At 48.4% G+C, this 26,105-nt stretch overlaps 1 protein-coding gene across 4 annotated transcripts; it reads left to right on the top strand.

Moving 5' to 3' along the window:
• The first annotated feature begins 8,203 nt into the window (after positions 1-8,203).
• On the top strand, positions 8,204-18,622 carry PROC (protein C, inactivator of coagulation factors Va and VIIIa). Of its 4 annotated transcripts, XM_043894756.1 has the most exons (10): positions 8,224-8,280; positions 9,076-9,164; positions 9,622-9,712; positions 11,173-11,339; positions 12,992-13,016; positions 13,136-13,273; positions 13,377-13,511; positions 15,628-15,776; positions 16,686-16,803; positions 17,937-18,622. In XM_043894756.1, the coding sequence occupies exons 1-10, from the start codon at positions 8,235-8,237 to the stop codon at positions 18,512-18,514; spliced, it is 1,536 nt and encodes a 511-aa protein (XP_043750691.1). In that variant the 5' UTR covers positions 8,224-8,234; the 3' UTR covers positions 18,515-18,622. The 4 variants fall into 4 exon arrangements, with proteins under 4 accessions (XP_043750694.1, XP_043750692.1, XP_043750695.1 ...); XM_043894759.1 differs by lacking the exon at positions 9,076-9,164 and having other exon boundaries at positions 8,204-8,280; XM_043894757.1 differs by lacking the exon at positions 9,076-9,164 and having other exon boundaries at positions 8,212-8,280; positions 9,626-9,712.
• Positions 18,623-26,105: the final 7,483 nt, after the last annotated feature.

Raw genomic sequence — 26,105 nt, 5'->3', positions numbered from 1 at the left:
AGGAAACAGGTTGGTCAGAAGCAATGGGGGTGGAAATGGGTGAAGGAAGTCAGTTATAAGATAAATAAGTTCTGGGGATGTAATGTAGAGCATGGTACCTATAGTTAACAATGCTGTATCACATGTATGAAAGTTGCAGTGAGATTAGATCTTAAAAGTTCTCATCACAAGAAAAAAATTATAACTAGATGGGGTGATAGATGGTTACTAAACTTATTGTGGTTATCATTTTGTACTGCATACATATGTCAGATCATGTTGTATACCTTAAACTAATATGATGTTATATGTTAACTGTATCTCAATAAAACTGGAAAAAAGTCTCCATATTAAAAAATCAATTGTATTTCTATATACTAGCAACCAACAATTGCAAATGGTAATCTTTAGAATTCCATTTATAATAGCATTTTAAAAACATAAGTGCTTCCCTGGTGGTCCAGTGGTTAAGAATCCACCTGCCAATGCAGGAGACAGGGGTTTGATTCCTGGTCCAGGAACATCCCACATGCTGTAGGGGGACTAAGCCTGTGTGTCACAAAGCCCATGTGCTTTGTGCTGCGCTCAGCCACTCAGCCGAGTCCAACTCTCTGCGACCCCTTGGGCTGTAGCCCACCAGGCTCCTCTGTCCATGGGGATTCTCCAGGCAAGTATACTGGAGTGGGTTGCTGTGCCCTCCTCCAGGGGATCTTCCCAACCCAGGGATTGAACCCGGGTCTCCTGCTCTGCAGGCAGATTCCTTACTGTCTGGGAAGCCCATGAGCCACAATTATTGAAACTGGGTGCCCTGGAGCCCATGCTCCACAACAAGAGAAGCCACCACAGTGAAGGCCCACACACCGCAACTAGAGAAAGCCCATAGTAACAAAGACCCAGTACAGCCGAAAATAAATGAATCTTAAAAGAAGCATGAATTAAGTAGGGATAAATTTAACAGAATATATTTAAGACCTGTACACTGAAAACTATCAAAACTTTTGCAACAAATTAACAAAGACCTTTAAAATAATAGAGAGAAATACCATGCTAATAGATCAGAAGACTCAGTGTTGAGATGTCTCTTCTGCCCATATTGTTCTATAGAGCCAACTCAACCCCATTCAAAATTCCAGCAAGCATTCTTTAGATAGGAATTGACAAGCTGGTTCTAAAATGTGTGTAAAAATACAAAGGACCTACAATAGCCAAAATAATTTTGAAAAAGAACAAAGCTGGAGGATTTACACTACCTGATTTCATCATTCAGTAGTCTTGTAACAGTGACCAAGAAATTAAGACAATATGATGCAGGCATAAGGAGGAACTGATAGATCAATAGAATAAAATGTAGACTTCCCTGGTGGCGTAGTATATAAGAATCCGCCTGCCAGTGCAAGGGACATGGGTTTGATCCCTGGTGTGAAAGAGTTCCACGCGCTGCAGTAGCCCTGTGCCCACGTCCTGCAACTAAGTGAAGTCGGAGCTCTGCAACAAGAGGAGCTACCACCTGCCACAACTAGAGAAAGCCCACGCAAAGCAGTAAAGACCTGGCATAGACAAAAATAAATAAAATCTTTTTAAAAAATAGAATAGAGTGCAGATATAGACACATGTATATATGGTTAGTTGATTTTTAACAAAATATCAAGTTATGACAATGATGGGAAAATGATAGAGTTTGTCATAAATGCTGCTGGAACAACTTGATATCCATATAGAGAAAAAAATTAAAGCACTAATCCATGCCTCACACTATATATAAAAATTAATAAATTCCAAATGGGTTGGAGATCCAAATACAAAAGCTAAAACCATAAAGTTTCTAAAAGAAAACATAAGAGAAAGCCTTTGTGAGCTACATGATCTGAGGCAGAGATTTCTTAGGTAGGATACAAAAACAAAAATCACAAAAAATGTTGATAATTGGACTTCATCAAAATTAAAAACATTTGCTCATGAAAAGACACTGTTAAGTAATAAAAGACAAACCATTGACAGAAAGAAAATTTTATTTATGTGACAGAAGACTTAGTGCCAGAATGTATAAAAATTCTCAAAACTCAATATAAAAAATAGGTCAAAGATTTAAACCATCACATAACCAAAAGAAGATGTATAAACGTCAGGTAAGCGCATGAAAATGATGCTTACCATCATTAGTAATTAGGGAAGTAAAAATTCATGCTACAATGTTATACTGCCACACACCTACTAGAATAGCTAAAAGTTAAAAAACAAAACCCAAAGAACTGACCACACCAAATGCTGGGGAGGATGCAGAGCAACTAGAACACGTGTATGTTGTAAGTTTTCCAAATTTGCTGACATACTGAGGGCAGCACTTTCACAGCATCATCTTTCAGGATTTTAAATAGCTCGGCTGGAATTCCATCACCTCCATGAGCTTTGTTTGTAGTGATGCCTCCTAAGGCCCACTTGACTTCACACTCCAGGATGTCCAGCTCTACGTGAGTGACCACACCATGGTTGTCCAGATCATTGAGAACTTTTCTGTATGGTTCTTCCATGTATTCTTGCCACCTCTTCTTAAGCTCTTCTGCTTCTGTTAGGATGAGATGGTCAGATAGCATCACCAATTCAATGGACATGAATTTGAGCAAACTCCAAGAGATAATGGAGGACAGAGGAGCTTGGTGTGCTACAGTCCACGGGGTTGCAGAGTCGGACACAACTTAGCAACTGAATAATAACAACAAAATGTTGCTGGTGGGAATGCAAAATGGTATAAGCCACTTTTGATAACAGTTTTGCTTTCACTCTTTTTTTTTTTTTAAAGTAAACATGTACTTACCATATGACTCAGCAATCCCATTCCTAGATATTTGCCTACAAGGAAAGAAAACATATACCCACACAAAACCCTGTGTGTGGTGTGCTAGCAGTTTTATTTAATAATAGCCTATAACAGGCAAACAGATAACAATATGTGGTACTTCTGTATATGGAAACTACTCAGCAACAGAAAGAAACTACTGATATACACATCAACATGGATAAATCTGAAAAGCTTCATGTTGAATGAAAAAGCCAGTTTTAAAAGGCTACATACTGTAAGGATTCCATGTTTATATCATTCTATAGAAAATAATGGAAATCAGATCAGTGACTGCTAGGGGCTGGGGATGAGACACAGGGTAACTTTGTGAAGGTGTTAAAAATGACCCATTTAATGTTTGTGCTGGTGATTACACTATTACATACATTTGTCAAAACAGAACTGTTCATTCAAGAAGAGTGAATTTTACTACTTGTAAATTATACTGCACACCTATTTTTTAAAAAAAGAATGAAATAATGCCATTTGCAGCAATATTGATGGACCTAGAGATTACCATACTAAGTGAAGTAAGTCAGAGAAAGACAAATATCAAAGGTTGTCATTTATATGTGGAATCTAAAAAAATGGTGCAGATGGACTTGTTTATAGAACAAAAACAGACTCCCAGACTTAGAGGGCAGGCTTATGGTTGCCAAGGGAGAAAGGTGGGGAGAGGGATGAATTGGGAGGATGGGATTGGCATATGCACACTGCTAAAACGAAAACAGATCAACAAGGACCTACTGTAGAGCACAAGGAGTTATACTCAATGCTCTGTAATAACCTAAATGGGAAAACAATCAGAAAAAGAATCAGAAAAATAAAATAAAATAAATGTGTGAAAGATGCTCAGTCATGTCCAACTTTTTGAGACCCTATGGACTATACAGTCCACGGAATTCTGCAGGCCAGAATACTGGAGTATCCCTTCTCCAGTGGATCTTCCCAACCCAGGGATCAAACCCAGGTCTCCTGCATGCAGGCAGATTCTTTACCAGCTTAGCCACCAGGGAAGCTCAGATATATGAATATGTATAACTAAATCACTTTGCTGTACATCTAAAACTAACACAGCATTGTGAATTAACTATATTCCAATATGAAATTAAAAAGAATCAATGTGCCATTGTGCTGTTGACACTGGACTGTATCTATTCATCTCCATTTCTTAACGGGGAAGCCAGCCACCCAGGACTGTCTCCTCTCTTCACCCTTCCCAGGGTGAGCCCTGAGTAGCCTGGCTTCTACACCAGAAGACACGAATGGACACCAGGCAAGGGGAGTGGCAGGGGGTGAGGGCAGAGGCTCCACATAAGCCTTCGCACCTCTAATCACTCTGGCCAGTAAGTGAGCTCACGTTGGGTTCTGACACCTGTTACCAGAGTCGGCCCCATACTAGGTAGGCATGCCCTCCAGACCTCAGGGATCTGGGGTGACTCAGCATTCAGAGCTGATGGCTGGTAACCTGCAACACAGATGGCAGCTGCCCTTCCTCTCCTGCTAATCGCCCCCTCAGGACCCCCTCCCTGCCTCCACAGGCAGTTGTGAAAGGGGACACCCATTTCCGCTGGGTTTTGATCCTCCCCTTCTCTCTGGGATAGTTGGGGAGCGGGGAAGAGAAGATTGTCAGTTAACCAGTCACCTGGGATCCCCTGGTGGCCCAGAGAGTAAAGAATCTGCCTGCAATGCAGGAGACCCAGGTTCGATCCCTGGGTTGGGAAGAACGTCTGGAGAAGGAAATGGCAACCAGTATTCTTTTTTTTTTTTGTCCACTCCAGTATTCATGCCTGGAGAATTCCATGGACAGAGGAGCCTGGCGGGCTGCAATCCATGGGGTCACAGAGAGTGGAACACGACTGAGTGACTAACACTTTGACTTTTCAATCAATCACTTGTTAAGTCCCAGGCCCTGTCCACCTTGTAGAAACGATCTGAAAGCCCATGCACCCTAGAGCCCAAGAATTCCACAACAAAAAAAGTCTCCACAATGGAAAGCTGTGCGCCACAGTGAAGAGTAGCCCCCACTGGCTGCAACTAGAGAAAGCCTCCACAAAGCAGCAAAGACCCCGTGCAGCCAGAAATAAATTATATATACACATATATAATATCATATGTATCATGTATCTACACACACACACACTATTTGGTCCCCATAACAACCACCTGGGTGGATACTCTTCTTGGCCTCATTTCCAGAGTAGACATTGAGGCAGGGGGAAGTTAAGCAACCCAGCCAGGAAGGAACCAAGATGAGGTTTAAACCCGTGTGAGCCTGATCCCAAAGATGAGATTTTTGAACGTCCCACTGCTGAGTGTCACATGATAATTCTGGCTTTTGTTTTTAACCTCACACCTTTGCTTCCTGTACCTTCTCTCGCGTCAGGCATGGGATGGGGAGGGAAGAGGGAGGGGGAATCGGGATGGGGAACACATGTAAATCCATGGCTGATTCATGTCAATGTATGGCAAAAACCACTACAATATTGTGAAGTAATTAGCCTCCAACTAATAAAAATAAATGAAAAAAAAATTTAAAAAATACCAAACAAACAAATTCCGGGAATGCCCAGCACACAGGCTCCTTCCTGTCTCTCAACCATCTCTAGCTGGAATGCCTGAGTTCTGCTCTAGCATCTGAGTGAACTTGACTGAATCGGACTAATGTGGGGTGACTCACACCTAGGAAGAGCAACCCCAGGGACAGACAAGGTCAGTCGACTATGGCCACCACGCCGCGTGAAGCTGCACCTCGTAGCCCCGGCCGGAACCCTTCCGCGGGACCAGGGCAGCGCCCCCTGCTGGAAGGCTGTCGCAAGCGAGCAGAGATGCCGCATACCTGGACTCACCAGGACATTCCAGGTGATGCCTGCCTTTCAGAGTCAGCAGAACTTGGCAAGAGCTGGTGGCACTGACCTTCTCTGCTTCAGGGAGGTGACCCGAGTCACCTGCGCTGGCAGCCAATGTGGAGGCTGTGATGCAGGCACTCCCACTGGAGCATCCCAGCAGGCCCACAGGCATGAAGGGCAAGAGGAACCCTCCTGACCGTCTCTGGTCCACCTTAGTGGACCCTAGCACTAGTCATTTCCCCCACGGCAGGTGCCCTGGCTCTTCTAGGTGCTTATGCTTTGGCATCTCCGCTGGTTTGGAGGTGGGCGCCTCCAGCAGAGTCCCTTATTCTTGGTCAGGGTTTGTGGTGGATCCTAAGTAAACTTCACACGGAGCTGATCTCCTGGGCTAGGCTGGGGAGCAGGCAGGAGGCAAGGAGATGGCAGGGAAGAGAAGACGGGCAGGAGTCCCTGTCAACAAGCACAGTGCCTTGCACTTGGAAGGTGAAATGGGGGACAGCAGGCTGTGGGGTAGAGGTGATGTTGCAGACTCATGGGGGAGGACCCTGGAGCTAGCATAGGGGTGCAGGAGGCATTTTTATACGTTCCTTGGCTGTGAAAGCCACCCCTCTTGTGTGGTTTGGCACATGGTCTTCGTGCTTCCTGCCCAAGTCATCAGGACCATGACTTCCTTTTTCCAAGCAGTAGCCCCAGAACTTAACAAACAGCCACTGACTCCCCACTTGCCAGAAGCTCCATCTCAAACTGTCTTCTCCTCCTCCCCATCTGAGGGCCCTTCCTTTTTTACCTGGGTCCTGCCTGCCTTCTGATGTCCAGCTGAAGCCTTGCCTCCTTCAGGTAGCCTTCCCTGATCACCCTACTTGCGCTGATTTACCTCTCCTTGGAATTTCATAAGCATCACCATCTGCACCTTCCACTCGGCCTCTGCACAGTGTGTCTACCTTGTTAGACGTTCACCCTGTTCCTCTGGTTTTCTCCAGTGGGCCGAGTAGGCAGCATAAGGGCCTTGTACTCCACAGCCGGGAACAGTGCTATACCCCAGGTGTCTGGTTGCAAGGAGACTTAAGGAAAGGGGATTTCCCACGAGGGCAGGGAGACCCCTAGGAAGCCAAACACAGGGTGTGCCCCAGTCATTATGAAGGAGGCTGCTACTGCTCCCCTCGCCCAGACTCTCCAGGTCTTCGTGGTCTCAGCCTCTCTCTGTACATCCACATCTTTCTCCTCATCAGCCTCCTCTGCTTTAGGCCGAGACGTGCGTTTTGAGGCTCTGGCTTCAAACTCTGTGAGTCCTGGGCTCAGAGGAGTAAGACTGAGGCCCCACTCCTGCGGGCTGGGGGAGAGGATCTGTTTGACCCCTGGGTCAAGGGACTTCCTGGTGCTGTCACCAGAGGTCAGCAGGGCAGAGTCACATGAGCTGTGCAAGGGCTGGGATTCCGAGGAGTGTGGTCAAGTCCTCCAAGGAAGGAGTGGGGTTTGGAAGAAGCGGGGTATTTCTAGTACAGGAAGGGAGATGCGTGATAAGGGCTGATGGCCCGCAGCGCCAGGGCCGAGGCTCCAGGTCAGACCCTTCACTTCTGCTCCTGCCCTTTCTGACATACTGGTAACAAACTGACTGCAGACTTCCCCAAATTCTGTTGACTTTTCTCACTTGCTCACAAAAGTAGGTGAGAGGTGCCAGAAGTGCTGGAAAGACCTGAGTTCTAATCCAGACCTGCCATTTACTGGCTCCGTGAATTTGGCCCAATGACCAAAGATTTCTGAGTGTCCACATCTGCAAAATTGAGGTTATGGAAATAGTGGTGTGCAGTTGTGTGTGGTAGGAGAGAGTGGCAGTTGTAGGAGCTGCTGGAGGTGAGGGTTTAGCTGAGTATTGGCACCCATGTGGTAGAGACCCTGAGAGGCAAATCTTTTACTGTTTTTACATCATATCATGATGTTATCAGGATGGCAGGCCATTGAGTAATTAGCAATGTTTCTTTTATGCTGACACATAAAATAGATGCATCTTATAACTAATGGCATCCTGCCTACATGCTAAGTTGCTCGGTTGTGTCTGACTCTTTGTGACCCTATGGACTGTAGCCCACCATGGGGTTCTCCAGGCAAGGATACTGGAGTAGGTTGCCAAATCCTTCTTCAGGGGATATTCCCAACCCAGGGATCAAACCCGCATCTCTTATGTCTCCTGCATTGGCAGGTTTGTGTGTGTGTGTGTGTGTGTTTTACCACTAGCGCCACCTGGGAAGCCCAATGGCATCTTAGAGTTGGTGAAATAACAGTATCAGTTGTGCTGATCTGAGGCAAACAGCAATATCACTGGGTAAAAATGTCCTCACCTGCCAAAAGGGGACAGGCTCCCTCCTTTGGCCAGCTACTATGAGGTTAAAATGAGGCCACACCTGAGGTGCCTGCCCCTCACCTCCCTCCCACTGCTGGGGCAGAGGGGGCTTGGGGCAAACAGGGCTGTCCTCAGCTGGGAGCTTGTTTGTTTATCTGTGGAGAGGGAGGCCTCTGCACCGAGGGCCAAGTAAATATTTGTGGTTATGGATTAACTCAAGTTCCAAGCTGTCATGGCGTCAGGAGGGCAGCCTTGCAGTTTCTCCGTGGCCCACCCCAGTAAGTCCCCTTCGAGGCAGGTCTGTGACAGGGGCTGGAGGAGGGTGAGCTGGCCTGACGGTGAGAGCTTCTCACCAAGGTTTGAGAAGCTGGCTGGAGCTTGGCGTAAGGAAGTCGCAGTTCTGCCAGCAGCCAGGCCAAAGCTCTGGTTGGCCTTCCTCGGGCTTGGGTGCCATGGTTCCCAGGGGCCTTCTTCGCAGACTCTGAGGGAGGCGGGAGCTGGCCGAGGGCCTCCAGACCTCAGCGCCATCACCAGAGGCAGCCTGGAGCCCCGGGGTGCCCGCCCCACCCCCACCTCTACTTCTAAACCCTTTAAACAAAAGTCAGAACTAGCCTCAGAGGGAGTCAGCGAAGGTGGGAGGTCAGCAGGGAGGGGGTGCTGGCGGGGCACCCCCTCAGCCTGGGGGGCAGTGGGGCACCTAGGTTTCTGGCCTGGAGTGCTATGTCTGTGGCCTTGGGGCGCGCCTGGTGGTTTGGGGCGGGGGTTAAAGTTCCAGGCCTGGAGCCACGCGGGCCTGAGCTTGAGCACTAGCTCTTCCACTTGCTGGTTGGGAGTGTCTGATGAGTGACTTCTCTCCTGTGAGCCTCAATCCCCGCTCTGGGAAATGGGGTGACACCGTGAACACCTACCTCTTGAGTGGTGGTGAGCCTTAGCTGAGATAATAGGAGCCCGTGCTTACTGAGCATTTGCTATTCGCAAACCTATTCAACAGCTTTATGTAGATTAACTCGTTTAATTCTCACAAGAACCATATAAGCCAGAAATACAGTTTTCCCATCCCTTTTACAAACGAGGAGACCGAGGAGCAGTGAGGGGTCTTGCCCAGCAACCCTGTCCTGGAGCTGGGATTCGCTCTGACTTGGTGACCCGCCCTCTGAACCAGGTACAAATGGCTTGAAAGGCACCATGAGTGTCCAATAAATGTTAGTTATCAGTCTTGGCCTGGCCTGTAGATCGGCAGAGGCGCCACCCCCAGACCCTCATCAGGGGAGGGCACAAACCCTTCTGTGCCAACCCCTTTGATCTTCACCAGGTTGCTGCCCCTCCCACTTCCTCTCTTCACCCTGCAGACTCAGGTCGTGTGACCTTAGCTCTGTATAGAGAAGCGGATGGAATAGTGACCAGGGACCCCTGACCCCAGCTTCTGCCTTGGCTACCAGCGCGCGCGCGCGCGCGCGCACACACACACACACACACACACACACACACACACACACACACGAGCGCGCGCGAGCGTGCACGGGAGGCTTGTTCACTCAGCGCCCACAGTGGGGGGAGGGGGTGGCGGTGGGTGGAGTGGGGGCCAGTGGGGCTGCTGGAAGCTCAGAAGTCCTCCTCAGACAGGTGGCTGCAGCTTCAGAATGTGGCAGCTTACAAGCCTCTTACTGTTCGTGACCGTCTGGGGAATTTCCAGCACACCAGCTCCTCCCGGTAAGGCCGTGCTCCCCTTCCCCGCTCCCTGGCACCCTCTTCATACCTTTCGCCACCTCCTCTGAGCCTCAGGGTGAGGTGAGATGAGCAGGGAGGACCTGACTGGGGGCAGAAGCAGCAGGGCACCCGGGGCCTGAGGACTGAGCTGGTGCCCCCTGGGGGCACGCCCTTCCTCCTCCCCGGGGCGGGGGTGGGGGGGGTGGTCACACAGTCCCCCCGCTTTCCCTCTCCACTACTCACTCCCTCAACTGTAAACTCCAGGCCCAGCTGCCACCCATACCACCCCAGGACAGCCTCTCCTCCTAAAATTCTCATCTGCTGCCCTGCCCCAGCTGCTCGCCTGGTCAGCCGAGAACCGGAGGCCAGAATGCAGGGGGAGGGGAGGCCTGTGGGGGAAGTGAGCTACCTGGGTTATTAGGTGGGTCATTCCCCCATCCCCTGGAGTCACAACAGGCTGTTTCTTACATTTCTGCCTCTTCTTGAGCAGCTGGTCTGCCTGGGGTGCCTTCCTCCCCACCCCCACCCCTGGTCCATGTGTCTCCTAAGGCCAGACTCAGTTCCAGCACATCTTCCTTCCCTGAGGATGCCCTTCCAGGCCACGGCATCCTGGAGCCTCTCTTCCACACTCCCCAGCTTGGTCCCTCCACCCCAGCTATCCCCCTGCATCCAAGGCAGACACCTTTCAGAACCTGGGGGATATGGTGGTGCTCCCTGGGTGGCAGCACTGCTGCTCAGGTGTTCCCACCCAAGGGGCAGGGCACGGGGAATTCATCATGGCGGGGGGAGGGGAGGGCAGGGAGGCTGCAGGGAGGCAGTCAAGACTGGGTGCCACAAGGGGTACATGGAGGACAATGAGGCCCACTTAACTCTGCACTTGAACAATACCGAGAGCAGTGAAAGTCGCTCAGTAGCCTCAGACTCTTTGTGACCCCACGGACTATAACCTGCCAGGCTCCTCTGTCTGTGGAGTTCTCCAGAACACAATACTGGAGTAGGTTGCTTTTCCCTTGGCCAGGGGATCTTCCTGACCCAGGAATGGAACCGGGGTCTCCTGCACTACAGACGGGTTCTTTACCAGCTGAGCTACCAGGGAAGCCCAGTGATGGCAGTAGCACATGGCATTGGTCACTGGCTGCTCATTTCTGCGCCGGGCACTGTGCTACGTGTTTTACATGATTATCTCATCCTCGGTTTTTGATGAATAAACCAAAGTGAAGAGAGGTAAAGGCTGGCTCAAGGTCACATGGAGATTGGGTTGGGTTCCGAAGGTCTGCCTGTCTTAGCGCACGCACCCTGAATGGTCAGTGTCCTATCCTCAGATGACTTGTCACCTACTTCGGGAGAAGGAGAAGAGCAGAGGAGGAGGGGACCCAAGATGCAAACCTCCCCAGGGTCTCTCCCCAGTGGGGGCCCCTCATGGCAGTCCCCCCACCAAAGTCAGCTCCCCATCCCCATCCCAGACTCAGTGTTCTCCAGCAGCCAGCGTGCCCACCAAGTGCTGCGGATCCGCAAACGTGCCAACTCCTTCCTGGAGGAGCTGCGGCCCGGCAGCGTGGAGCGTGAGTGCTCAGAGGAGGTCTGTGATTTCGAGGAAGCTCGGGAGATTTTCCAAAACAAGGAAGACACAGTAAGGCCGCCCGACTGGGTGTAGAGCATGAGGCTCAGGGGTGGGACCTGGAGGAGCAGCCTGGGGCCCTTGGGGGGGGGCAGTGGACACCAGTCCCTTACACTCCCAGCTTGCTGGGGGTGCAGCCACAGAGTAAATAGCCTTAAGATCTTGGTCAGGGCACACAGGTCCAAGAAACAGAACTCTGCAATGAGCATGAAGAGTCTGGGGAAGCTTTGGGCTGGGATTCCCACTCAGTTCCACTGGAGGCAGTTCAGTCACAGTTCACCGACAACTGGCCACCACTGCCTCCCCTCCTCTCTCCCTGTGACCAAAAGGCCACCACCTCTGCTTCCACGCTGCACCTGCTCATCGGGTGACCCAAGCCTCTGATGTCTCTGCACACACACTCACTCTGTGCCTCAGATTCTCCAGGAGTGAAATCTGGTTGCTCATGGGATCTAAGGAAAGGGTCTGTCCTCTTTGGCCCCCAGAGCTTCCTGGTGGAGACCCTGAGTCAGTAGGGTGCACTTGTTAAGAGAGGTAGCTTCCTGATAGAAGGCTCAGACCCCCTCCAGCTTCAAGAGCTCACTTTAGCTTCTAGGACCTGGGGGTTGTGCCACCACCTGGGGGCCCCTCAAGCTGTCTGTAGGCATGCGCTCCCATCCAGGGCTTTCAGGGCTGAAGGGGGAACTCTGGGTGGCTTCTTCTCTTGCCCTTCTCCACCACCTCCTTGACTAGATTCCCATGGACTCTTTCCTCAGATGGCCTCCTCTGCAGACGCCTAGATGGCTTTCTGCAGGCATGGCCTGGGCACATCACACCCATCTAACCCGGGTCTCCAGAAGGGGGGCTTGTGGCCTGGGCATCAAGCCCAGCACCATCAAGCCCATCTCAGGGAATGGTGGTCCCAGCCCAGCAGCAGAAGTGCCACCAGGACAGCAGAAGTGCCACCAGGACGATGGTTCAGTCACTAAGTCATGTCCAACTCTTTCGATCCCATGAACTGTAGCCCGCCAGGCTCCTCTGTCCATGGGGTTTTCCAGGCAAGAATATTGGAGTGGGTTGCCATTTCCTTCTCCAGGGGATCTTCCTGACCCAGGGATCGTACCTGGGTCTCCTGAATTCCTGGCAGATTTTTTTTACCAACTGAGTCACCAGGGAAGCCCAAACCTGGTTACAAAAGCAGACTTCTTGAACTAGCAAGCTGTGTCTCACCTACAACATCCTGGGATCACTCAGCTCTGAGCACAACCCCTCAGGGAGACCAGACAGGTTGAGAAAGGAGGGAGGGGGCTGCAAAGAGACAGAGCAGGCAGTCAAGGGTGGGGGAGCTTCTGGGTCCCTTCTGCTGCAGTGGCTGCTTTGGTGGCAGCCAGCACCCAGAGCAAACTTCCAGGGCACGGGGGTCAGGTAGGGGATGTGAGGTGGAGATGGCCAGAGGCAAGGAGGAGCCTGGCATTTCTCAGGATACAGCTGCCTACCCGCCCCCAACCCCCGGCCCCGCTCCTCCCCGGCTGAGGGTCTTGACCCCTCCTTGTATGGGATAATCGCTCCCCTGCCCCTTTAGATGCTGCCCTGCTGGACCTGGGCCAGCCCGGGGAGGGATCCCAGGGGCTCCCCATTTACACAGGTGGGCTGATGGCCCCTGATGCCGCCCCTTCTCTCCGCAGGTGGCCTTCTGGTCCAAGTATAGCGGTGAGTGCGCTCCAGACCTCGGGCCGCCATACCTGTGCCCCTCGGGGGTCTCTGGGTCGCTGGGGGAACCGGGAGCGGGCCGGCGGCCCGGGTGACGCCCTCTTCACCCCTCGTCGCAGACGGGGACCAGTGCGAGCACCGGCCCTCAGGGAGCCCGTGCGAACTCCCATGCTGCGGACGCGGCAAGTGCATCGATGGCCTGGGCGGCTTCCGCTGCGACTGCGCGGAGGGCTGGGAGGGCCGCTTCTGCCTGCACGGTGAGGGGGCGGGGGCGGCGGGGCGGGGACCTCCCGGGCCCGGAGCCGGCCGGGCGCTTAGAGCCGCCGCGCCCCGGTGGCGCCCTCCTCCGTGTCTGCCCAGAGGTGCGCTTCTCCAACTGCTCGGCGGACAACGGCGGCTGCGCGCACTACTGCAGGGAGGAGGAGGGCCGGCGCCACTGCAGCTGCGCGCCCGGCTACCGGCTGGAGGACGACCACCAGCTCTGCGAGGCCAAGGGTGAGCTCCCTCAATGGGGACCGCGCGGGATCCCCGGCCGGCGAGCGAGCCACCGGGCTGAGGCCTGGGCAAGGGAGATGGGAGAAGGAGCGTGTCCCCGACGGGTGTCGCGGGTGTCCTCCCCGCTCTTTCCTTCGCTTGCCCACCTTTCTCCGGGCGCCACCGCTCACCCTGGGGACGCCTCCTGGGGCAGGAGCACAGAGGAAGCTCCTCGGCTGAGCGGATGTAGAGGGCACGCCTCCAGCACCCTCCACATCTATCGTGTGTGTGCTCAGTCGTGCCTGACTCTGCGACCGCATGGACTGTAGCCCACCAGGCTCCTCTGTCCCTGGAGTTTTCCAGGCAAGAATACTGGAGCGAGTTGCTATTTCCTTCTCCTGGGGATCTTCCCAACCCAGGCGGTGAACCGGAGTCTCTTGCGTCTCCTGCATGCGCAGGCAGATTCTTCACCAGCTGAGCCACCATCTTGGATGGCTTTATATCCCCCTTTACCTCTGGCTTCTCTGAAGAGAGAGAGCAACCTTGTTTTCTGTTTTCCTCTTTATACATTTTAATTTCTATCAGAGTTATATACTTACACAACACTCGGAGTTTGGCAACTCTTAACACGAATTTCAACAGGTTGTTCCTCAGTGTGGATCTTTCATTCACTGTGTAGCTCCTTTTTCATGTGGAAATTCACATCTTCCACTTCTAGGAACATTTCTTTAGTCTTTTCCTTGATGGCTTGACCTTCCTGCGTTCTCTGTTCTCTGTTTCTGCATCTTCTAATCAGATCTCTTTCCCCTGGGCTGATTTTCTAGTTTTACGATCTTTCTATTTTCCATCTCTTTGATTCTGTGTTCTTCTTTCGGGGAACTTACCACGACTTATAGTCCAGTCCTTTTACTGAAAAAAAAAAAAAAAAACCACAACAGAAAATCTAACTTTTTCTTTTGAAGTAATTAGAGTCACAGGGAGTTTCAAAGAAAAGCCTGGTGAGCCTGTTGGCCAGTGGGCTTTTCTATGAGACCATCTGAAGGCTCAAGTCACTGACAGAACCCTGTTGCCCAGATTCTTAGGTCTTTCGGCCATTTTCTGAGAGGAACCATCCGAACTCATGCGAGGGTGGTCCCAGCCTGGCTTGCAGCCCCTTGTGGGGGTGCAGGGGGGAGGAGCTGCATTTGCCGGGTCTGCAGGTGTCTGCGTGACTTCCTCTGGTCAGCCGTGAGTGTCAGTCTTTCCTGTGGCGTCTCCGTTGAGTCCTGAGCTCACAATCTCTGGTTCCCCCTCTTCAGAGAGTACACCTAGGTTCTTCTGTGGGGGTCAGAGAGGAGAGTCAGGTCACTGATGAGGGGTCGAGACAGAAGCCTAGGGCTCTAGCAGTTTCTCTGACAAACTCTCAACACTCCTGCCATGCTACCTGCACAGCTTCCTCAGTCAGACATGGAGCCTTCCTGGGCGTCTCTGGGGCTAAGCCGCCTGCTGCTGCATCTCCTACTCCTGGCTGAGGTTTCGGCTTTCTCAGACAACCAAGTCAGTCGCCATGTCCCTCAGCTTCTGGAATTTTGTTGCTGTTGTCTCATCTCCATTTTCTGTCACTGTCCAGTCTCCCTGCTGGTGGCTTCCCCTTGCTCCTGCCAGTCTGAATCTCTCAGCCCAGTGTGAAGGGCCCTGGCCTCGGTTCTGCTCTGTGCTCTCTCCTCCTGGCAGAGGACCTCACAACTGTGCTCAGAGCCACTCTGAGGCTCTCCAGGAGTGCCCACCTGCTCCTGCCCATAAGTTCTTACCTCTGTTAGGAGCTCGGTAACATCCCAGCATGAGACCTCACCATGCGTCCCAGGGATTACTCCCAACAGCCCTGGGGTGCACTGAACCCCTAGAACTTGAACAAGCGACCCCAAGGCCAGGCCACTGGGTAGAGATGCTGCTTGGCCTGACTCTTGCCATTAAGTGGCACTGTTTGTTAACTGGCTGACTGACCTGAGGGGCTGTGCAATTTGATAAAACTATGTGTCTAAGCATCATTTATCCTACAAGGCAGCAAATGAGGCTGCTGGCAGGAGGTGGACAGACATGGGGGGCAGTCTTGGGAGCAGTGCCTGGCAGGCACTCAGCTGCTTTCTCCTGCCTTCAGTGACGTTCCCTTGTGGGAGGCTAGGGAAGCGAATGGAGAAGAAACGCAAGACCTTGAAACGTGACACAAATCAAGTAGAGCAAAAAGACCAGCTGGGCCCACGGATTGTCAACGGGCAGGAGGCTGGATGGGGGGAGAGCCCCTGGCAGGTGAGAGGAGCGGCGGCAGCTCACCATCTGGGTCAGGGGTCACTGAGCCCAGTTCCTGTTCTGGAGGCACCAGTGGGGAGGGAAGTGAGCCTTTGCTTGGGGTGGGGGAGGCAGTGCTAAGGGTAGAGGGTCCCAGGGAAAGACGGCGCTAACCTGATGAGAGAGGGGCAGTTGGGCAGGGTGGAGTGGGCGCAGGATCTGGGGTGGAGCAAGCAGGAAGAAGTATAGCTTTAAAAGCAGCTGGAGAGATAATGCTGTGCTGGTGGTGTTCCAGGCACCGGCCTGGCTGAGGGGAACAGTGTTTGCATAGCAAAAGGCTAGGAGGGAGGGTTGACCCCTGAGTCCCTCTCCAGCTTCCCCATGGAAACTCACACTTAACCTGATGTCTGACTCCCAGGCACTGGGGGTTAGGGTCCCCAGAGATCAATAACCTGGGGACTGGTAGGTCTTGGGGATCTCACACCCCCAGGAGGGTCAGGATCCTAAACACACAGCAACCCAATGGGACCAGAGCTGGGATGGCTGGTAGGACAGGGGTTGAAGAAACCTGGAGGGGGACCCCCAAGGCCTCCCAGGGGCCTCAAAGGCTACCCAGAGGACTCAAGGCCCAGCCTTAGCCATCAAGGCTAGGAAGAACTCTCTGCATGCTGCTGAGGGTGATTATAGGAACAGCATGGGCAAACGTGGGGAGACACCCTGGAACAGGCAAACTCTATCAAATGTGCAGAGGAGAAAGTGCCCAAAAGTCCATGCTTGTGTGACCAGGGAACCCAGGAAAGACCTACTTATGCAGCCAGTGCGCTGAGCTTGAGAACCATACTTAGGGCTGTGCCAAGACCCCGGAGGCCTGAGTGGAGCTGTCAGAAAGTTGTGTTGTGATGTCACTGCCCCCCCCCCCCCACCTTCCAGGCAGTGCTGCTGGACTCCAAGAAGAAGCTGGTCTGTGGGGCAGTACTAATCCACATCTCCTGGGTGCTAACGGTGGCCCACTGCTTGGAGAACCGCAAGAAGCTCATCGTCAGGCTCGGTGCGGGCTGGAAGCAGGCGGGAGGGTGGCTGGGTTTGGGGAGCCTGGTCTCTGGGGGGCTTGAGCCCACGCAGAAGGCATCTGGTGGGAAGAGGGCTGTGTGCTCCCAGCCCGCCCCTCCCATGGTGGGATTTTAGACACCATGACACAGGCTCGGTTTGCACATAAGGGGTTCTCTTTGAATCTGGTGGCCAGGTGTTTACGTTTGTGTGTTTGCAAGTGAGGGGGTTACACACATACTTGTGTCTTCACTCTCACTGTGTGGAGCAGGCTGTGTGTATGTATCTACAGCATCCTTGGGTGCAGAGACCCAGAAGGTATCCACAGGGCCTGGTCTCAGGGCCACGCTTCACACAGATTGACAGGGACCGACTGTGCCGTTGGGACCCTGGCATCTGCCACAGTAGCCAGTTGCTCTCCTGCAACAGCCCAGGGCTCCCCGAGCCTGGGCCCCACTCTATCAATTCCTGCGGGTGGGGCGCTCACTCCAACCATCATGCAAAAAGAAGGAAAAAGATATGTATTGAGAATGACTGACCAGACCCTCACTCTCTGCCATTATGTCCAGCACAACCAAAGGCCAGTGGCCTCCCGTGGGGCTGGGCTTGGAATAAGAGCCCCACCCCCACTTACCAGGAGCCATCTGCTTTGCCTGAGAAGACCTTGTGTCTTGTGTGTGATCTAGATCTTTCTTCCCTGGTTAGAGCCTGTGTCTAGCTGGCCCTCCTTCTCTGGGTCCTGCTGTTCCTGCCCTGCCCCCACCTCAGCAGGCACCCCATTTTCTCTTTGAGGTTCTGGTCTATGTCCCAGGTTTCCAGGAAGCTTCCCTGCTGACTGCCCACTGCTGGTCACTGCCCAAGCCTCACTGCTGCATCTCTGAGCCAGTCCTGAATTCAGACCAGTGTTTGCCCCTTTAGGATGGACACTCATGGGCTGTTAACTTTGATAGGGACCTGAGGGATAGCCCTGTGTCCCAGGGCCTGCCAGGCATGCATGGTGACCACTCCGACTGTGGACCCATTCCCTGCCATCCACGAGGGCCTGCAGGAGCAGGGCAGTCCTGCTCGCTTCATCGGGGCCCCTGGGGAAGGAAGTTTCCTCAGGCTCACTCTGACAGCCCCTCTGCCCTGCAGGGGAGTATGACATGCGGCGCTGGGAGAGCTGGGAGGTGGACCTGGACATCAAGGAGGTCATCATCCACCCTAACTATACGAAGAGCACAAGTGACAATGACATCGCCCTGCTGCGCCTGGCCCAGCCTGCCACTCTTTCGCAGACCATTGTGCCCATCTGCCTCCCAGATAGTGGCCTCTCTGAGCGCAAGCTCACCCAGGTCGGCCAGGAGACTGTGGTGACAGGCTGGGGCTACCGTGATGAGGTCAAGAAAAACCGCACCTTCGTCCTCAACTTCATCAAGGTCCCCGTGGTCCCGTACAATGCATGCGTCCACGCCATGGAAAACAAGATCTCTGAGAACATGCTGTGCGCCGGTATCCTCGGGGACTCGAGGGATGCCTGTGATGGCGACAGCGGGGGGCCTATGGTTGCCTTCTTCCGTGGCACCTGGTTCCTGGTGGGCCTGGTGAGCTGGGGCGAGGGCTGTGGGCGCCTCTACAACTACGGCGTTTACACCAAAGTCAGCCGTTACCTTGATTGGATCTATGGCCACATCAAAGCGGAGGAGGCCCCTCTTGAGAGCCATGTGCCTTAGCATCCCCTGTCATTTGTGTCTGGACCCCAGAGGACACCCTTGGATAGGGGCTGGATTGTTGAATGGCAAGATGTTGGACATTAAAAAGGGCTTGCTGCAAGCACACCAGCTACGGCTCTGTCTTTTCAACCTTTTTCTGGGCTGTTCTGGAGGGAAGTATTTTTGGAGCATCTCCTGCATGCCCCACACTTTATGAACAGAGTCTTATTTAACTCCTACAGCACCTGTCTGGGGTAGGAAGGAGCGTATCCGAGGTTTGTGGCATCTGAAGCTGGTAACATGTAGGAGAGCTTGCTTAATGAAAAAGAATACAAAATGGGACTACAAAACTGAGAGCCCCTTCTAGGACTTTGGAAGGAGTTTGTGTGAATCAGGGGTCCTGATCCAGAGTAAACCCACCTCTGAAGGTAGAGATTGCAGCTCATATTGTAGGGGAAGAAACAGGTTCAGGAAGTTTTGCTTTGTGAAGCCAAGACCCAAACTAGGTCTGACTTCCATCTGGCTGTCCCCCTCTCTTCCTGCTGGCTATGGAGGCCAGCATTGGCCTGGTGTGATGGGGAGCCAGAGACCCAGAGGGGTTGGTTGAGTCCAGAATGAGCTCACACTATAAGTTGTGAAGCTGTTTAAGAACAGTGTCACACAATCAATAAAGAAGAAGCTCTGTCTTGACCTGGCCTTATAGGTGTACCTGAGTGAGACACAGAAGTAAGTTAGGATGCATCCAATGAAAAGGGATAGTGGTGAGATAAAGCCAAAAGAATTAGTCTAAAGTCATCAGATTAGTCTAACTCTATGTATGCCTCAGGCAAGTCACTTCTGTTTTCTGGGCATTAGTAAAATGAAGATTAGATTGACAGTGGTGGTTCTCAACCTTCACTGTACTTTTGAATCCCCTAGGGGGCTTTCAAAGACACATCCATCCAATTTCACCTGCAGAGATTCTGATTTAGATGATTTAGATGGGGAACTAAGACACTGATATTTTTAGAACTCCTCAGGTCTCATTTTAATGTGTGACTAGGGTTGAAAGGCACTGACCAGATGGTCTTTAAAGACCTTATCTACTTGGGTAGGTGCCATGATCCTCAGGGCCAATGAATATAAAGAAAGTTCAGCACAGAGAGTTTCCTAGGGGTCCAGCGGTTAGGACTCAGCTTTCACTACAGTGGCCCAGGTTCATTCCCTGGTCAGGGAACTAAGATCCTGCAAGTCGCAGGGTACAGCCAAAAAAAGAAAGAAAAGAAAAGAAACAATAAAAACAAAAAACAGTACAGCACAGATCAGTCAACGGTACAAGAAAACTTGACTTATGATTACACCCCGCTTCTCAGGATCACAGCTGCTGCATACAGACCAGAAGGGACACCAGGACCCACTGAATTCTCTGTGTGAAACACAAGGAAAGAAGTGTGGTGGAGAAGGGGCCTGTAGGATTCATCTCCTTAGGACCCAGGGAAGGGTAGATGGGACTGCTTGGGGGTAGGAGGATGCCTGGCCCGGGGCTGGAACCATCTGCTGATTAGTGCTTTAGGCAAGTGTTCCCAACACTCTCAGTGGGACATGACATATTGGGAGAGTGACAGCATGAATTCCTAGGTGAGTCTCCTGTCAAGGTGGTTAACTAGCGTGGTAGAGAGAACTGGCATCCCAGCCAGAGGAGACCTGCTGACCTGCTCGATAGTGAAACTGGTGAAAATTATTAAAACAAACATTTAAAGTTTCTAGAAATGGCCCTATGGGCAAACAAAGCAAAAACAAAATTGCAGCTTTTAAACCAGTATGAGTAAACTTGATCTGTCCATAGAAAGCAAAGAAGGAAAATAAAAGTAAATGAGCAGCATGTAAAAATTAATGGTATTTCTACATGCTAATGGTGAACATGTGGAAACCAAAATTAAAGTCACAGTACCACTTTCAATCACTCTAAAGAAAATGAAGCTCTTAGATATTAATTTAACAAAACATGCACCGGATCTGTGTAATGATATTTACAAAGTGCTCATGAAAGAAATTAAAGAAGACTTAAATGCATGGAGAGGCAACAGAAGGCTCAGTACAGTGAAGATGTCAGTCTTCCCAAAGTTAAGCTATAGGTTTAACACAGTTCCTATAAAAATCTGAACAGTTTTTTTTGTAAACAAGCTTACTATTTCATGTGTGTGTGTGTGTGTGTGAATGGAAAATACCTTGAATAGCTAAAATACTTCATAAAAAGAAGAAAAAGTGAGAAGTCACTCTACCCAGTGCCATGGATGATAATCTAGCTACAGTGATTAAGATTGTGTGGTATTGGTGGAGGGAGAGGCACATAGATGAATGGAATGGAAGAGAGAATCCAGAAATAGACTCACATAGCCATGGCTGTCTGATTTCTCACAAAGGCACACAAGCAATTTGTTAGAGGAAGGAGACCTTTGTCAACATGTGGTACTGGTACAATGGGGCACCCTTAGGCTAAAAAATAACCCCAATCTAAGTCTCACAGAAAAAATATACAAAAATTAATTCCATATGGACTTAAATATAAAAACTGTAAAGTGAAACAAGAAGAAAGTACAGTTAATGAAAACTATGGAGTAAGATGGAAATAATAAAGATAATGTAACTGGGTTAAACTTACCAATTAGATGAACTTTTTTTTTAACAAGAAAACTTTTTTTTTTTCAGAATAAAAGATAAACCTGACAATATATTATTTACAGACAACATAAAATCAAAAAACACTGAAAGACTAAAAGAATGTTAGAAATTCTTCATTGATTTGAATGAAAAGAAAGCTAAGATAGTGATTTTAATAACTGATAAAATGGAAATCAATGAAAAATATCACAAACAAAAAGGATGGACATTAAATAATGATGAATCAATCATGTATAAATATATAATATGATAAAAAAAAATGTGCCTCTAACAATATAATCTCAAAATATATAACCCAATAGTTGATAGAAGTGCAGGGAGAAATAAGCAATTGTACTTGGAAATTTCAACAAATTCTCTCAAAACCAAAAAATTAAACAGATTAAAAGTAAATGGATATATAGAAGATTTGGACAATAAAATTAATAAGCTTTTTGGTTTTTTTAGCACACTAAGTTCAGTTCAGTTCAGTCACTCAGTCGTGTCCGACCCTTTGCGACTCCATGAACTGCAGCATGCCAGGCCTCCCTGTCTATTACCAACCCCGGAGTTTACCCAAACTCATGTCCATTGAGTTGGTGATGACATCCAACCATCTCATCCTCTGTCGTCCCCTTCTCCTCCTGCCCTCAATCTTTCCCAGCATCAGGGTCTTTTCAAATGAGTCAGCTCTTCGCATCAGGTGGCCAAAGTATTGGAGTTTCAGCTTCAGCATCAGTCCTTCCAATGAACACCCAGGACTGATCTTTAGGATGGACTGGTTGGATCTCCTTGCAGTCCACGGAAGGGACTCTCAAGAGTCTTCTCCAACACCACAGTTCAAAAGCATTAATTCTTCAGCACTCAGCTTTCTTTATAGTCCAACTCTCAAATTCATGCACGACTACTGGAAAAACCATAGCCTTGACTAGACACACCTTTGTTGACAAAGTAATGTCTCTGCTTTTTAATATGCTGTCTAGGTTGGTCATAACTTTCCTTCCAAGGAGTAAGCGTCTTTTAATTTCATGGCTGCAATCACCATCTGCAGTGATTAGTACACTAAGAACATTCACAAAAATTTACTGGTCCATGAGGGAAGCCTCAATAAATTCCAGGGGTTCAGAATGATATAAAACATATCCTCTAGACAAAAGGCAATGAAAATAGAAATTAATGAAAAGTTTTAATTGATGCAGACCCTCTTTTTTTCTTGATGAGTCTGGCTAAAGATTTATCAGTTTTATTTATCTTTTCAAAGGTTTAGCTTTTACTTTCATTGATTTATTATTTTTTTAAGTCTCATTTATTTCTGCTTTGATCTTTTTTATTTCTTTCATTCTAGAAACTTTGGGGGTTTTTTTTTGTTGTTGTTCTTCTTTTCCTAGTTCCTTTAGGTGTAAGGTTAAGTTGCTTATTTGAGATTTTTCTTTTTTTACTGAGGTATGCTTGTATCACTATAAACTTCCCTCTTAGAATTGCTTTTGTTGCATCCCATAGATTTTGGAATTCCTTGATAGCTCAGTTGGTAAAGAATCTGCCTGCAATGCAGGAGACCCTGGTTCAATTCCTGGGTCAGGAAGATCTGCTGGAGAAGGTTTAGGTTACCCACTCCAGTATTCTTAGGCTTCCCTGGTGGCTCAGCTGGTAAAGAATCTGCCTGCAGTGTGGGACGCCTGGGTTTGATCCCTGGGTTGGGAAGATCCCCTGGAGAAAGGAAAGGCTACCCACTCCAGTATTTTGGCCTGGAGGATTCCATGGACTGTATAGTCTGCGGGGTTGCACAGAGTTGGGTACAACTGAGGAAACTTTATGTGGATAGATTTTGGATTATCTGACTTCAGGTATTTTAAAATTTCCTCTTTGATTTTTTGAGTGATCCATTGGTGAGCATGTTGTTTAGTTTTCACATGTGTATATTTTTGCTTTTTTTTTTTTAAATTGATTTTTAACCTTATAGGATCGTGGTTGGAAAATTTACTTGGTATAATTGCAGTTTCCTTAAAGGCATTGAGACTTGTCTTGTGGCCTAGCATGTGATCTATCCTGGAGAATTTTCTATATGCACTTGAAAAAAATGTCTATTCTGCTTTTGAATGGAATTTTCTGTATATGACTATTAAGTCCATCTGATCTAATATATTGGTTAAGGTCAATATTTTCTTACTGGTTTTCTGTCTAGATAATCTGTCCATTGCTATAAGTGGAGTATTAAAGTCCCCCACTGTGATTGTTTTACTGCCAAATTCTCTTTTTTGTATGTTAACATTTGCGTTATATATTGAGGTGCTCCTAAGTTGAGGGCATATATATTTACAATTGTTATATCTTCTTCTTGGATTGACCCCTTGAGTATTACATAATGTTCTTTGTCTCATGTTACAGTCTGTGTTTTAAAGTCTATTTTGTGTCATGTAGCTATTCCTGAATGGACAAAAACTCAAGCCTCATCTATATGTTGTCTACAAGATACACTTCAGCTTTAAAGACATAACACAGATTGAAAGTGAAGGGATGGAAAGATATTCCATGCAAATGGAGACCAAAAAAACCTGGGGTAGCTTTACTATATTAGACAAAATGGACTTTTTTTTTTTTTTGCCTGCACTTGCTTGGCTTGTGGGATCTTATTTCCTTGACCAGAGATTGAACCCATGGCCCTCTGCAGTGAAAGCATTGAGTCATAACCACTGGACCACCAGGGAATTCCCAACAAAATAGACTTTTAAGACAAAAACTGTAATAAGAGGTTTAAAAGGTAATTACATAGTGGTAAAGGGGCCAATCCAACAAGAGGATATAACATTTATAAGGATTTCTGCACCAACACTGGATGTTCTAAATATATAAAGCAAATATTAACAGACAAAAAGAAAGAAAGAGACAGCAATAAAATAATAGTAGGGAACTTTAATACCACACTTTCATTAAAGTAATAGATGCTCTGGACAGAAAGTCAATAAGAAAACATTGACCTTAAATGACACATTAGACAAGATGAACTTAACAGATACTTGCAGAATATTCCATGCAAAAGCAATAGAAAACACATTTTCCCCCTAGTGTACAAGTGAACATTCTCCAGGATAGATCATATGTTAGGCCACAAAACAAGTCCTAATAAATTCAAGAAGATTTAAATGATACCAAGCAGATTTTCCAACCACAATGATATGACACTTGAAGTTAATTTGAAGAGGAAAACTAATTCATAATTATGTGGTGATTAAACAACATGCCAGTGAACAACCAGTGGGTTAAATAAATCAAAAGAGAAAGCAAAAACTACCTTGAAAAAAATGAAAATGGAAATAAAACATCAAAACTGTGGGATGCAGCTTCTAAGTGGAAGTTCATAACTAATTTTATATATTAAGGAACAAGAAAAAGAAAATCAAACAAAGCCCACTACTAGTAGTAGTAGCCCTTCTACTACTTCCTTAGTAGAAGGAAGGGAAGAAAATAACAAAGATCAGAGTAGAAATAACTGAAACAGATACTAAAAAGATAATAGAAAAGATCAATGAAACTAAAAGCTGTTTTTGTCTCTAATTGACTAATTTATTTTAATTGAAGGTTTATTACTTTACAATATTGTGGTGGTTTTTGCCATACATTGACATGAGTCAGCCACGGTTGTACATATGTCCCCCATCCTGTACCCCCCTCGCACTGCCCTCCCCATCCCATCCCTCAGGGTTGTCCCAGTGCACTGGCTTTGAGTGCCCTGTTTCATGCATTGAACTTGGATGGTCATCTATTTCACATATGGTAATATACATGTTTCAGTGCTGTTCTCTCAAATCATCATGCCCTCACCTCTCCCACAGAGTCCAAAAGTCTGTTCTTTATATCTGTGTCTCTTTTGCTGTCTTGCATATAGGGTCATCATTACCATCTCTCTAAATTCCATATATATGCATTAATATATTGTATTAGTGTTTTTCTTTCTGACTTACTTCACTCTGTATAATAGGCTCCAGTTTCATCCACCTCATTAGAACTGATTCAAATGCATTCTTTTAAATAGCTGAGTAATATTCCATTGTGTATATGTACCACAGCTTTCTTATCCATTCATCTGCTGATGGACATCTAGGTTGCTTCCATATCCTAGCTATTGTAAATAGTGCTACAATGAACATTGGGGTACAGGTATCTCTTTCAGTTCTGGTTTCCTTGGTGTTTATGCCCAGCAGTGGGATTGCTGAATCATATGGCAGTTCTATTTCCAGTTTTTTAAGGAATATCCACACCGTTCTCCATAGTGGCTGTACTTGTTTGCATTCCCACCAACAGTGTAAGAGGGTTCCCTTTTCTCTGCACCCTCCCCAGCATTTATTGTTTGTAGACTTTTTGATAGCAGCCATTTTGACCAGCGTGAAATGGTACCTTATTGTAGTTTTGATTTGCATTTCTCTGATAATGACTGATGTTGAGCATTTTTTCATGTGTTTGTTAGCCATCTTCTTTTGAAAAATGTCTGTTTAGTTCTCTGGCCCATTTTTTTAATTGGGTCATTCATTTTTCTCGTATTGAGCTGCATGAGTTGCTTGTATATTTTTGAGATTAATTCTTTGTCAGTTGCTTCATTTGCTATTATTTTCTCCCATCCTGAAGGCTGTCTTTTCACCTTGCTTATAGTTTCCTTTGTTGTGCAAAAGCTTTTAAGTTTAATTAGGTCCCATTTGTTTAATTTTGCTTGTATTTCCATTACTCTGGGAGGTGGGTCATAGGTCCTGCTGTGATTTATGTCAGAGGATGTTTTGCCTATCTATTTCTCTAGAAGTTTTGTAGTTTCTGGTCTTACATTTAGATCTTTAATCCATTTTGAATTTATTTTCGTGTATGGTGTTAGAAACTAATGTTCTAGTTTCATTGTTTTACAGGTGGTTGACCAGTTTTCCCAGCACCACTTGTTAAAGAGATTGTCTTTTCTCCATTATATGTTCTTGCCTCCTTGGTCAAAGAT

This window comes from Cervus elaphus, chromosome 33 (assembly GCF_910594005.1).
Source record: "Cervus elaphus chromosome 33, mCerEla1.1, whole genome shotgun sequence".
NCBI classification, from domain to species: domain Eukaryota; kingdom Metazoa; phylum Chordata; class Mammalia; order Artiodactyla; family Cervidae; genus Cervus; species Cervus elaphus.
Note: the sequence above shows the minus strand (reverse complement) of the source record. Positions and strands in the feature narration are given on the sequence as shown.